At 42.3% G+C, this 14588-nt stretch overlaps 1 protein-coding gene across 2 annotated transcripts; it reads right to left on the bottom strand.

The window, feature by feature from the left end:
• Positions 1-860: 860 nt before the first annotated feature.
• On the bottom strand, positions 861-7382 carry PHYHD1 (phytanoyl-CoA dioxygenase domain containing 1). Of its 2 annotated transcripts, XM_009888019.1 has the most exons (11): positions 7350-7382; positions 6381-6539; positions 5763-5838; positions 5583-5630; positions 3903-3958; positions 3656-3718; positions 3533-3554; positions 3060-3188; positions 1373-1489; positions 1099-1225; positions 861-906 (listed from the first exon to the last, which is right to left on the bottom strand). In XM_009888019.1, the coding sequence occupies exons 1-11, from the start codon at positions 7380-7382 to the stop codon at positions 861-863; spliced, it is 876 nt and encodes a 291-aa protein (XP_009886321.1). The 2 variants fall into 2 exon arrangements, with proteins under 2 accessions (XP_009886321.1, XP_009886322.1); XM_009888020.1 differs by lacking the exon at positions 3656-3718.
• Between the last annotated feature and the right edge of the window lie 7206 nt (positions 7383-14588).

Here is a 14588-nt window from a genome sequence, read left to right on the forward strand (position 1 = left end):
TGTCTCAGCTGTAACTTACGTTTCTTTACATTCCCTAGGTTTCACCTTGCTGTAAGTTGGTTTGCTTTTATTGGGGTTTTGGGGATAGTAATTGTTCTTGTGCACACTGAGGGTTCAAACCGGTCATCAGACAACTCAGCGCCGGCCCCAGCTATTGGGAGAAGGTCACACTGTCTTCCTCAAAGAAAGGATGAAAGACATTAAAAGGAGAATTTATTTTTTTATTTAAATGTTAAGGAGTTTGATTGGGGTTTTTTGTTTTCATAATTTCAACACAAATCTTTAAGAACTGTAATATTTTTTAATCAACACACCCAGAGATCAAACACTCAGCTACATTTTGCTAGAAATACTTAAAAGATTGATTATAAAAGTAGACCTCTGGCTTAATTTTGCCCACAATAGGATTATTTTTAGTCACTATTATTCAAACAATAGGACAGAGACCTAAGGGTAAGAAGTCAGCCATCTTCACATGACACATTCACCTGCATTGCTGGGATCGACACAGCCAAGAAATTCACTAGACAAGCTCTTGATGTGAACAGAAGAAAATACTGAGGATCTGCGATACTTCTTAACTGGTCCCAATCAACGTGCAGTGGTCTTTAATGGCCTATTCTCAAGACTGAAGGAGTTTCCTTACCAAAAGGACTGGGCAACTGTTCTCATACCAGTAGGGCTCATGCTGTAGTAGAAGCTCTGCCTAATGCAGGTGTGTTTGGCTGTGTCAGGGGTCCTCGTTCTGAGGAAAGGATAAATTAATCTTGAAAGCTGATCTAGTGGAAGTTGTATTTAAAGGGAACATAATCAGAAAGGAGCATTGATCAGCTATTGACTCCAGAAGCCAAGCACTAACTTCAAGTGTAGAGCGATGGAAAAGGCAGTTCAGGAGTTGGCTGGAGCCTAGGAAGTAAGGAAGAGGGAAAAACAAAGCTTTAGAGGCTATTCCAGTTCTACAGATACAAAATCCATGCTAACTGAGGTACTGCCAACAGAAACTGTGTGACATGCAAGACCACCAATAGAAGTTTATCCCAGCTATTGCATTGGAAAAGCTGTAGTTTTCTCAGCTGCTTGTTAGGATGGTGACCTTACCAGTTCTCTTTGCTCCAGCTGGTGTCTTTGGCTTCCATCACATGGAAGGTGAACACGTGGCGAGAAGAGTCCGAGCTGTTCAGTTCACTCTTATGGACGACTTCACCATGGATAAGAATGAGTCCACCTGAATGAAAGAAACATCTGCACTGCTTTTTTCAAATTGCAAGTGCTAGCTATAATATATAATGGAAGTTGAAATTGTTAAAATACAATTTTAGCTCTCTTGCTTATCTTGAGCTGTAAAGAGGGCTTGTTTGGGGGTTGTTTTTACCTTTACTTATAGGCAGAGGTATGAACTGGCTGTCGTCGTAGGCTGGCTCTGACCCTACAAACTCCACACACGTTGAGGTACCTGGAGCTGCACGGACCATTCTCCGGGTAATTCCACCTGCAAATCCACAGAATAAGCAAACACACATAAAAATTAGACAGCTAGCTACATTTTGCACAGCAGAGGAACAGTATTTGTGATTTCTCTTGGCAGCAATACGAAATTTATTATTATAATATATTCCTTTTGCTCCTTAGTAATTTGGGTGGGGCTTTTTTTCATTACACAAAGGTTTAGGATTTTCCAGCTGTGGCAGAAACAGATAAAACAACTGCCTTTTGTTTGCCTTTCTGGCTCTTTCTGTGCATTGCAACATAGCCCTTTAGGAGCACAAATAGTCACAGACTTATGCAAAGCCAACCTTTGGTCTATTTCTCCTTTCTATAAGAGCGTAAGTTGCAATCAGAGTGCAGCTGACTCCAGAATTATGAAGGATGAGTGCGTTAAAATCTTAAGAGCACTATGATTGTGCTCACTGAGGGAATGCTCAGGTGAGCAACAGTTTAACGCTGATTAGCGTGCCCTAGAGGCAGTGAAAAAACAGAAAGACTGTGCTGGCAATCCAATTGTGGTTACGCACACACAGCAACCACCATCGGTCACAACAGCCGTTCCCTGAGTCCGCACTGATCTGGTTTTGTCTGTGTGTTCCCCTGGGAGACTGACTGTTCTCTGATGCTGCCCAAAAGCTCCTTGCGTAGACTTGGAGGCTTTCCTTGTTTACTGAAGTTCATACCACAATTTGGTATGGACAGTTGTTTGTGTAAGAGGATTTTTATTCCCCTTACACAGGGCTGTCAGGACTAAAAATTTTATTGGTCAGGGGAAAAAAAAAAAAAAGGGGGAATCTTTGTGAAGGGGATGCAATCTGGAAAAGAAACAATTTTGTGAGTGGACAGGGAAAAAAAGGGAAAAAAAAGAGTGATCTCTCAGTGTATTCCTACTCTGGAAGGCAAAAGGAGGATTATTACTCTTTGCAGTCCAGATCAGACTTGATGAACATTTTCAAGGCTACAGTCAAAACTGTGGAAGGAGCACCAACATAGAGCAATGACCTGTTTCACTACAGGAAGAAAAGGACCCAGTAGTTTAAGAGCTTCTTTACATAAGAGTCTTAAATCTCAGTGGCCTGGCAAGGGAGACACTGAATCTTGCAGGGGAAGCTTCTGAAATAATACTGAAGTGAAAAGATTCGGGAGTAGTTTATAGTCGGTCTCCCCTTAACAGGCTCTGGAGTAAATAAATATCCAGGACGACTGTCCTTCCTTGCCCCTGTACCCTGGATTCTTTGTTTCTAGGCTAGATATCAACTTAAAACTAACGCAGTGTCAGTCATGTATACTACCTATTTTTAATTTTAAAATATTGTTATATTAGACTCATGTGGTGGCCAAGAGCAAAAGCGAAGCAGTTAATCTGCTGAAAAATGTGGTTGTAGATTTGACAACAGCACAGGAGAAGATCCTTGTAGTAAATAAAGTCGTCCTTTCAACAAACAAGAATAGCAGTGTGTTTCCGCAGGCACCGCGCGATGCACAGAACATAACACGGGCTGTGTTGCCCTCCACCCTTGATCAAGATGAGGGAGCATGTTTCACAGCACGCACCAAACTACCATGAGGCTTACTGGTGTGAGAGCCAGGAATGAACCACAAGCAGCCGTTCTCCTGCGTGGCATCCTCCAGGGCAATCCAGAACCCCAGGACTCTGCCCAGAGGCTCCGTGTGCAGGAAGGTGGCATCCTGGTGCGGAGTCACTGCAACAAAAGACAGTCCTTAGGGTCTTTTAATGCCTGAGGGATTCAGTACTGCTAGAAGAATGGCAGGCTTGTTCTCCTTGACCCACCCATCTGTCAGACACATTAAATCTTACATAAAAATACCACCTTTCAGCCTGCTGCAAACCCAAAAGTAGCTCTTTGTTCCAAGTTCCATACGATGTAGAAACATCTCTGGAAAACGTGGATGCTTTTTAATAATTTTAAGGTTTACACCGCAAAACTCACAGGCTTAAGTCTGATTCTGAGCCTTTTTCCTGGTAATATTCCTTTCCCAAAGGAGTATTAGATGCAGTGTGATACAGAGATAATACGAGTCTCACCTTCACCGCCAATGCCAGGTTGCTGCAAGGAAAGAAAGGTGATGGGTGAAGAGAAGAGTTTCACAGCTTCCCACCTGACAGGGTCTTATTTCTTGAGTGACAAGACTACTTGAATTACTGTACCTTGAAGATATACATGCTTTGCACAACTACTGGTCTCTCAAGGCCAAGTTTTCTTCCCAGTTCCTGCAAGAAAACTTCCCAAGATTTATGTTTGCTGTTTTCTGCACACTATAAAGCAAGATCCTTTGAAGATACTTAAATTTCCTTTTACAGACAAAATTACCACCCATGGGAGTCTAGAAAACAAATTATCTACTCTATAACTATTTTTTTCCCCAGACCATTTTAGGAAACAGTAACAGCTCACCTGCACTTTGGAGGAGTGGGTGATTTGCTTGAAGACTGGATCATAAGCATGTAAAGCTAAGGGGAAAGAAAAGGCTCAGAAGGAAGATTTCATTAACAGATGGACACTCAACAGCTCTCAGTGATGAGCTGCAGAGACGACAACCAAGCAAGATAAATTGCAGTCGGAAACTTTCATCCCTCCCCAGAGTGGATATAGATGCCTTATAATGCCTAAGGTGATAAAAAACTTGTAATTTGTACAATCTTTAGAGGCCCAAAATATAATCACTCACTGGCCACAAACTGCAGCTATATAGAAAATAGTGTATAACAGTATTATGTGATTAAGTATTATATTATGCAAATGCTAACACGACAACCACTATTCATGACCCTGAGGCACACAGGTGAATTCACTCTTTAAAAACACAGCTCTGAAGACCTACCAAAAAAGCAATTACTGCAAAAATGAGCTAGGGCTTATCTTTGGTGCCCTTTGCAGGGCGCTACAGCCCACAGGTCAGAATTGATTGTGCACAGGCTTGTGATCGTGGCTCCATCTCATCATGATCAAATTTGCCTGGAGGACCCAACACTGGCTCCAGCAGGGGCTGCTCCCGAGCAAGGGATGAGGCAAGACTCAACCAAAAGGACTAATTACAAAAAATAAGTCAAGAGAAGAAGCCATTTGAATTGTTAAGTTGCTGAGTCAGGAGGCATCTACAGTTGTTTTCACTTCCCCTGGGGAAAAGCTGAAGTATAACGGAATGGCAGGGGGCTGCGGGGGGGAAGAGTGTTTTTCTGAGAAAATGAAAGAACCGAGAACTCTCAGTACTGAATTTCCAAGTTTCATGACATTTAATCAGAACAAAGTTCATGGGTTTGGAGAGGCAGGGAAACCTGCTCTCCTTTTCCACGTATTGTTTGAAAACAAAAGGGATCAAAACACCCGTTTGGTGGCTGGGAGAAAGAAAATAGGTCAAACTGAAACCAGAAAGGGTAAAGAAAAGGTGCTGCTGACACCAAAGGAGGGAGGACAGCTTCGGCGTTGGCAACTCACCACTGCACAGGACACAGAAGACACAGTTTGGTCTGTACTGAATGTGACCAGTCTTAGGTGGTAAATTAGTCAGAGCAATTTCTTACATAAGAGAGACAAGGGCTGAAGTCCAAACTTTTGCATGTCAGTGACTCTGAGATATGCATAGCTGAAAAACCTCCCGGAAGGTGTTTTTTGGTTTGTTTTGGTGTTGGGTTTTTTTTGTTTGTTTGTTTTTAAAAAAAGGATCATAACAGAAGGGTTTGGTTTTTTTAAGACCTTGACAGCAGAGAGTGAGGGGCAGCACAGAGAGAATTGCAGAGACAGTGACAGAGCAACATGGGGAAAAGCATTCTGACATGTAGAAATCTAGTTGAAGAATTTAATGCAGAAACACAGAGTAAAACAGTCCAGGGCTGCAATGACGGTAGCTGCATGGCCTCAATGGCAAGAAGGGGTGAGGACTGCAATATTTGATGCAGTTGTCCCGAGGAGGCACAGGAAAGCAACAGCAGGGGGAAGACGTCATTTCTCTGCTCAGAAAGACTTCAACTCAGGTAGCCAAGGTTATTTAAAGTAAGTAAGTCTGGAGAAATTCTCATGTCTGAAAACCACATCGCTTTTGTTCATCCCTCTCAAAACCCCATCTTTTAAACATACCGTGGCCGATCTTGCTGATGGATTTCTCCTTCGGAATTAGAAAGTTACCTACAAAACAAAAATCAGAATTTAACACTGTTTGCAAAGCAAGAATTGTCCCTAGATCTGGAAACTGGCCCCTGACCCCTCACTCAGCCTTCTGCTGTCCCCTCCCTGTGGCTAGCTCAGGCCAGGGCTTACCTCTCTCATCCAAAACACCTTTCTCAAAGAAGAATCTAATCTTGTCTCCACTGGTTAGGAAATAATCCGAGCTACCCTGCCAGGGATAAGAGCCCAGTAAAGATAGCATCCTTGCAAAAACATAAATGAACCTTTTATCAAAGTGCTAATACTCACCTGCATCTTTTTCCCCATCAAGCCGCGGCATAAACAAAACAAGTCAATAGAAATCACTCATACAAAGGCTTTACACAAAACCACATCTCTTGGCATTGATTAGGACTTTACAAGAACCTCTCACAGAGGCTACCCTTGCTTTTCTATTGCTGCCTGCCTGGAAAAAAAGCCTATTTTCTGTCTGCAGAACAAGTACAAAGTGAACTGTGAGAGCTGCTCGTGGCTACCAGGGGCAATAACTGCTGGGCTTTCAGCCCCCACAAAGCCACACGCACTCCTTCACCCTCTGATGAGGACACCACCAAACATTTGTAGAAAGCTGGAGAGCAAATGCCTCTCACAGTGTTACGTTCAATTAGAAGAAAGAGTCACATGCCCCCAGAGTGAATCCTGAGAAGCTCTTTGCTTTTTCCCTTTCTCCTTCCAACGCTCCGACAGGGACAGCCCTGCCCTTCTCAGTACCTGCGCCTGGAGCTGCTCTTCTTCCTTGGTGGAGAACTCGGTGCGGCAGTGCGGTGGCACTTCCATCTCCGCTATGATTCTCTGAATCTGGTTCCTCATGCTGTCACACTCCTCCGTGGTGAAAAAATGCTCTAGGACGAGGAAGCCATCCTCACGGAACTGGAAGAGATGGGGTGACTGCTCTCCTCCAGAGTCCTCAGGGGAAGCAGCACAAAGCAAGAGAGAACAATTCTGGCCCTTTACTGTGCCTCAGCTCAGTGTGAAAAGCATCCCAACTTCAGCTCTGCAGCTGGACAACCTGCTCTGTTTTTAATTTCATTAGAGGTTTCTGTTGTAAAAAAGATAGTTTGTTAACAGGCTCAGATACCATACAGTTAAGAACAATATATCCCAATGCCCCGTCCGCAAAGCGGAAAAGATATCACCACTAGAGCCTCTGTGGCTTACGGATATCTTATCTAAGAGCAACTATTAAATTACAAATCCTGCTAACACGATCAGACCAGTCATATGTGGATTCCAAGTAAGAATGAGATTCCTCTACAAGCCGCAAAGCATTTTCCCTAAGGGAAAAATCCCTGAGTGATTTCTCACGGTTGACTACACAATCCCTTACAAAATGAAGAGAACTCTGTTGGCATTACTGTTTCTTTATATAGAATACCCTGGAGATTATCCTTTGACAGGCAGATTTCAACTTCACGGATGAGAGCTGAGCAGCGGAGACAGAAGGGCATGACAGAAATTCCTCCAAGAGCTCTGTGGGACAAGTTGCCCTCTGGAAGAGTTTGCAGCCACAACAGGATCCTCGCACACTCAAAATGAACGCAATACAAGAAGCTGAGAAAAATATAAAGTGTTGTAAAGCAGATCTTTGCTAGACCTGAGCATGGGTTAACTAGTAACGAACCATGTCTTAAAATTAGTGTCACCTGCCTGCACTACCTTCCCCAGGGTGCTGTTCCTTACCTTTTGGATCTGCTGCTGGGTTACAAACGCCATCAGAGGCAGAAGCTCCCAGGATCCTACCAGCAACACCACGACGCCACCCAGGCTCTGCAGGGCTGGCTCCCCGCCTCTTCACGTGATCCTTTCCCCAGCATGTGATAATAGCAAACGCTGGGCAGCCGGACTGTTGCGCAGCCAGCAGAGCTGTCTCTCGAAATGTTTTGTCCCCATCTCTGGCCATTTGTTCCTGGCAGGGACATTCAGGGCTGCAGAGTTTTGCTTTGGCTCTTGGTACTACTTAAAATGCACAAAAGTGTTCTGCTCAAGTGGATCACAAACTTGATTTACTTAACTCCAGGAATAAATCACTGTTTTAATTAATAATCCATATTTTTTAAAAAATAGAGCAGTTACACTGGAAAACACAGTGGTAAAATAAGATTTGGGAGGTAAAATAAGATTCAAGTGGGATGAAAAGATCTAAAAGTTTTGAAACAAATTTAAAGTGGTGATTCAGTCTCCTACAGAGCCCTTTTTGCTCAGTCAGTGAGTCCTGCGGCACTTCAGCACCTGAAAGGGACCCCAGCGAACCAGGAGATGACAGCCAGACTAAAGTGTGTTAAAGCTAAAGAGCTCTCACTAAGGGCTCGGTAAAAGTCATAGAGAACACATCTGTTCTTTTCATCCACGGCTGCTCTTTGGCGACATACACCTTCACTTGCTCAGTTCGCTCTCCTGTGGCTCCAAAGGTGCATGTCAACAGATAAACCCAAAGTCCCAGTTCAAACCAGAGAGAGAAAATGCAGAAACTAGATCTAAAAGGCAGAAGAGAGTGAAGAACAGATGCCAGCCCAGCGGTGGCGCTACCTGCCAGCACATCCTTCCCATCGCACGGGAATCCCTGGGGAAGATTTTCCTCTCCAGAGGACACAAAAAAAAAAAAAAAAGTGTTTGGCTTTAGCGGGAAACACTGAAAGCATCCTTTCAGCAGCACTCCACCAAGAAATAACATCATGGGGGCGGTTTTATGCATCACTCACCTAGCCAAAAGAAAACCCAACAAAATAAAGGAGTGCAAAATGCTCATGGGAAAGTGTTTACTTCCAAATATATTTGCTAGGAACTGAAAATCGATCTTAAAGAGATGCTGTTTGAAAAAAAAAAAAAATCCCCTATTCCATATAAGGGAATCAGCGCTGGATAAAAATCCATCCCTATCTTGTTCATGTCTTTTTCCTTTTTTAATAAAAAAAAAGAATTCAGTCTTTTCACTAGAAAACATCTCTTTCTGCACATTTAGAGCTTGTTTTCAAGCTTTCCTCTGTACACAAAAGGATATGAATTCGGTAGTTTCAAAAGCTAAATTTTGCCAGAGACACTAATCACTGGTCTGCAAATGTGGAGGGGAAGCAATCAGCCTCCAATGCCAAAAAACTAAAAAGGAAAAAAAAAAAAAATCAAGTAACTCCTCGTTCCTGTTAATGGACTCTCACCAACTGATGGAGCTGAAATGTTTTTAAGATGTGTAACCAGTGGAAGAAACACCTGCTGTAGCCATTGCCTGTAAGTTGATCTCACAAGGATCCACCTCACCGGGAGGCAGCAATCCTGGAGAAATATGCCTTCTACACATGCTCCCGTGACACTCCTCAGTTCCTCTCTGCATTACCTCCGTCATTGACAGTGTCACGTACATATCATTCCCAGTCATACTTCTTTTTTCAGCAACTTAGCACGTCATCTTCTCCACTCTCCACCTTACGCACATGCGGTGACTTAAGCTGGTTTAGTTCATATGCGTGACGGTAAACCACAGCTTTCCTGTTCTGTGGGTTGTTTTGAACAATATAAACAGCAGATCGCAGCACACAACACAGCAAATACCAGAAGATAACTGACTGCTTAAACCAGCAGAGGCAACCCATCTTGGTTATAGGAGCATTCAGTGTCTGTACTTAGGAGTCCTCCAGTTCTTTGTCACTCCAGACATGCTCCTATCTCAAGGCTTAGAAAGACCTTTTCAGCAACAGGAAAACCACCCCCACCACATAATGCCCCCGAAAAAGTCAAAGAGAAGGATGTCACCTTTGTAAATACCTTCTCTTCCAGTAAGTTTAAATAAGGAAGGTAGAAAGTACTCAGACAAAACTGGGAAATGACCCCCTTTTCCTTCCCTTCCTCCCCCTCCGAGCAATTTTGCAGACTATTAAACAACATTTTCTCCTGCCAGCTCCGCAAGGAAAACTGCAATTCTGGCAAACTCCGTTGGAGGCTGCCAAAGCCCATCCCGTATCTGCATGAAAGGCACAGGCGTGAGGGACATCTGGAACATGGACAACCCTACAGCAGACAAAGCACAAGTGTTTCAGATGCCTTTTTGACTGGCTCAACTAACCTAATTTCCTCCTCAATAAGAGTTCCTATTGACACCATTTGGAGCCAAGCCAGCTTGCCAGTTCTCCAGAGCCAGTTTAAGCAGCTCAGCACTCTTGCCAAAACTGCTGCCATTGGAGCTGCCAGGGTTATTAGGTAAGCAAAAATTGCAGCTAGATCTCTTATCGCTGCTCCTGAAGTCTTCAATAACAAGTGGCAGAATACTTAATGAGAAGCAAGGAGCACAGGAAGAGCAATATCCATAACAAGTATTTAAATTGTATTAAATAGTATATTAGTATTTAAAATGGCATAGGTACTTGAATACTTTCGTTTTCCCTGTATTGGCAGTCCTTTCTTTCAAGTTATCAGAAACTTCAGAAATGCAGTAATTTCCCATGAAGAGAATTCGCATTGTCATCAACTGGTAAAAACAAGATGGTTCCTTCCTTGAAAAGTGAGCAAGGCAAAAGCTTGTGGTGCAGTAGGGCTAGAGGATTTTACCAAAATAAAACCAATATAGTTCCCAGATGCCTCTATGCCATCTTTACTCTATGCTTTTCAGTGAGCTACCTAGAAAACTTGCAGTTATCAGGATTAGAAGTCTTTTTCCAACAAAGACAGATCAGTTCTTTACGCTGGGGCTCTTTCCTCATCACTGTATTGAAGTCCTGCAGGAATCCAGCAAGCACCAGTTTTCTTTGATGGTACCTTTCATTCTTTCCTTTTGCTTAGCTATTCAAAGAGCTGCTAAATCCTTGCCAAAAGGAGCTGCAGTCCAAGTGAGCCTTAGATGACAAGGAGTATTTTGGCCTCTCCTTTCTTGGTTCGGTCCTGCGAAGCATTTCATTAAAACTCATCAATGCCAGTAAGCAGCACCACAGAGAAGCACCTTTCCCCTGTTTCACAGCCTGCTCACATTTTCTGTCACTGAAGTGGGGCCAGTGTCACTGTGGCCAAGTAGTCTGGGGAAAAAGGAAGCAAGGGAAGGCAAAACACAGAATATCTTTCTATACAATAAATGAGCCGCACAGAAACTCAAACTGTCTGTGAAAGTTACAGGCTGATTCTCTGTAACACATCATGTACACGATCAATTAGGAAAGACGCCATCTGCCAGCATTTCCAGTTGAAGTAGTAGCGTGCAGGGCGGGCACAGAGCTTGGAAACACAAATAATTTGTTACCAGTAGTTGGCTGAAGACAAAATTTCTATGGCAACAGGCAGTTTTCTCCATTGACTTCAGTCCCAGTCCTAGGGAAGGAGAGAGCAATATGCATTTTCAAAACCCAACCGAGCTTCTATAGGACTACATAGACAATATTTCAACAGTCTTATATTTGGCAACATAAACTGTACCAGCCATTTGTTAAAGTGATGGCGAAATATGTAAGGCTATCCAGGCCTATCACTGAGCAGGACCTCTTTCGCTATACGTCTACTTTTTGGTTATTCGTAAAGGAATGTCATAATCCACAAGGACTCATGTGATGAGTAAAAAAAACCCAATGATCCTACACAATAGCTGGAATTGTTAACATCTGTTCTTCTGAAACGCGAGATCATGAAAAGCTAAGTGCCTTTGCATACAGGAAACTTAAAAGAAAGCAGACATAAAAGGAAAATGCAAATTAAAAATTAAAACTTTTATTCTGTTAAAGTGTCCAGTCTTACAAGTCTTTCAGAGAAAACAATAGCAGCCTTCAGTGCTTAAGGTGGAGGTGCTGTCGATCAGCTGCCCAAACAACCCCACATACAAAGCGAATGTCATGATTCTGAAATGATACATCAAGTCGCAGCTCTCGGATGCCAAACCACAACCCTGCTCCTACATTTACAAAATGGGAGTGAACAATGTTTAAACCATGAGTAGTGTCTTACTTAAATGGACACATTTGTCATCTGTAAAAGATGACTCACGCTCGTTAGCCCCCTTCTCATTAAGTCTCCTCTAGAAAAAAATTCCCCCCATTGTTCAATAAAATTCCTTTAAAGGAGACTGAGAGGAAGGAAGGGTAATTCCAGAAATACTAAATTAAGCCTTTCTTTGTGTGAATTTGCACAAAGTTCACTCTTGCTATTGGGGTCCAGTAATTCCAGTACAGCTACTTTTGAACAGGGATTTCAAGAGATGAGATTTCTGGAGGATTTCATACTGCCGAAGCAGTTCAATGTTAACCTACCAGCGCAACTGGAGGGATGGAGGGAGAAAGGTCCGAGTCAAACAATGCTCTTGTCCAGTTCCAGTTCGGCTTCATGCACTGTTAGAATGCAGGTAGGACAGAAAACTCACTCTGTTTTGGCACATGCTTAGTAAAACTACAGGATCCACTGTGCGGCCAATCAGTGGGGAAAAAAATTAATTTTAAAATACAATGAGAAAAAAAAATAAAAATCAAAGTGAAGTTTAAGCAATAGTTTTACTAGCGAGCATTCGCACAGCTTTACCTTAGGTAACATTTCAGAGTAGATGACTCTACTGTTTATAGTATGACAATATTGTTTGTCAGTGAGAAGTCACGCCAAAAGTTAAGAAAACTCTCCATGGTTGAAAGAAAAGGAATCAGAAGGAACAGCTGGCTTCAGGCAGAGACTATTACAAATACACTTGAAGGAGCAAGTGCCTCTGTGGAGAAGTTACATTAATGAATCTCTAGAGAAGGCACAGCTATTAATGAGGAAAAAAGAATTACTCCTCCTCTGAAGGAGAACTAAGAAAATTTTTTAAAAACCCCACAAACTCAAACCATGCGAGTCCCTTTCCACAGCAGAAAAAAAGGTGAGGAAAGGAAACAAAGTCACAGCTGTTGAATCCATAATATTTGAAACTTTTTTCCATACCCCTCATCCTCTGCAAAGGATATGTTATTGTTCTCAAAATTCCTAGAATCATTCATTAAAGAGGAAAAAACCAAAACAAAAAAGAGAAGAGGACCTCAGTGTGGTTCAGCAACAGAAAGCCACTTAACACTATTTATGGTAATGAACACCAAGAACTTACTTTAATTAAAAATGAAGTGAGCTAAATGGAGTGTATAAATGGCAATAAGAAATGAGGTAGGATTATTATCAGGAAGTGACAATTAATACCAAAGAACATCACATCATGAAAGATACCTGTAACAGCTATTTAACCATTCAGACTGGCAGAGTAAATTAATTACAGCTGGTGAATTATTTGGGGACCAAATAATAAAATCAGAAACAATCTTAAACAAGGAACAAATTCAGCTAACATTCCAGTGCATAGTTTCAGAGATACAGCAAGATTTAACACACTTAATAGGTTTGGTATTCCTTGCCCTTCAGTTGGTTTAAATAATTAGTTGCAACTTATTACTTTTTGGGATATTTAGCAGGAAAGGTAGAATTACCATTTTACTAACCTTCACTCCTAACACAGGATGAGTGTACTTCTGATCTACAGGGCCTCCAAGAACTCATTCAGTTCAGAAGTGCTATTAAGGAAACAGTTGTTTTTAATTCAAGCTGTTGTATGGTTTAGCAGCTAATAATCTGTTTTGCTACTACCAGAATGCCTTGAAAAGCCTGTCAGGAGAACAAGACACTGAACAGAGTGTTGATTGTCTGCTTATGTTGAACTTTTTTTCTGAATGCACAGACCAGTGTCAGAAATAAAACCCCTAAACTTCAGTTTGACAGAAACTTAAAAGGAAAAAATATAACATACACTGATTGAATACTTGCAAGTGAGGAAGGATTGTTGATATAAGCTTACCCCTCAAAAACTGAAGAATCCAAACAAGTATGGGAAGTAGATGACTCACTCTGCTGTGGGTTGAGTTTTGCAGGAGTCCTAAGCAGTAAACATGTTCAGGACCTCATGGTTTAGACCCTATCCTTGAAGTTTTAAAGCTTCTTCCATCTCATCATATGAGACTGATACTCTGGAATCAGTATCTATTTGAGGGAAGACCAAGAAGCACGTATCAGGAGTAAATAATACATATTGCTGTCTTCCAGAGTGGCATTGTATTTTTCTGCCACCTGTGTTTCTGGTACAAGAAGTTACCAGACTGGTCATCCCAATTTTGCCACGCAGGAAGCTATCTCATGCCCTAGCAGCCATGAGCAAAAAAAAAAAAGTGAGCTTGGAATATTTTAAGAGCAGCAAAAAGCTAGTGTTTTCATGCATGACCAATACTGGCCTGCCTTACAAATTGCTTTGTAGATCTCAGGCATAGGGCAGTCTCTACTCAACAAGCAGCAGGAGCATAACTCTTATTCGATCAGAAGTTAGAGACAGTCTCCGACCTCTAGCAGAATAGCCTATTGTCCGCTTGTCCTATGGACTCAGCGCTGAGATACATGGCAGTTCAGGCTTGCAAGCTTCTAGAAGCACTGCAGCATACTTTCAGGAGCTGCTTATAGAAACTTCTAACGTAGCTGTGTAAAGTTTAGTTTGTATAACTAAGACCACATCTAGAATCAAGAGTCAGAGCAGTCGCCTACAATGATCTAGACATACAGAAGAAGTTCTGTTCCTGTAAGCTACGTGAAAATCCTGTGAGGTGCTTGGCCCTTTCAACCCTGCCTAGACTAACACACGTGTTGTAAGCCAGTTAGAATCATAGAACAGTTTGAGTTGGAAGGGACCTTTAAAAATCATCTAGTCCAACCTTCCCTGCAACAAGCAGGGACATCTTCAACTAGATCAGGTTGCTCAGAGCCCCATCCAACCTGACCTTGAATGTCACCCATTGGCCTTGAATACAAAACAGATTTCCAGCCTCTATTCAGTAGCCATTACTCTCCAGCACTATCTTTTGGCACAGAGTAATGAAAAAAAAAGTTTCCTTCACAATCCAAACAGCCCCCCACACACACACCACAAGGAACTGACTGGCAAACAGTATTACTGTAGCT

Source organism: Charadrius vociferus, unplaced genomic scaffold, assembly GCF_000708025.1.
Source record: "Charadrius vociferus isolate BGI_N301 unplaced genomic scaffold, ASM70802v2 scaffold56, whole genome shotgun sequence".
In the NCBI taxonomy this organism is placed as follows: domain Eukaryota; kingdom Metazoa; phylum Chordata; class Aves; order Charadriiformes; family Charadriidae; genus Charadrius; species Charadrius vociferus.

Bases quoted from the DNA above. Each gene is read 5' to 3' on its own strand.
- PHYHD1 (XM_009888019.1), bottom strand. From the start codon at position 7,382: ATGGCGTTTGTAACCCAGCAGCAGATCCAAAAG. The intron at 5,631-5,762 runs GTAAGCCCTGGC...TTTGTTTTGTAG, and splicing joins AGGTGTTTTGGATGAGAGAG to GTAACTTTCTAATTCCGAAG. The intron at 3,189-3,532 runs GTGAGACTCGTA...CTTTTGTTGCAG, and splicing joins ACCTGGCATTGGCGGTGAAG to TGACTCCGCACCAGGATGCC.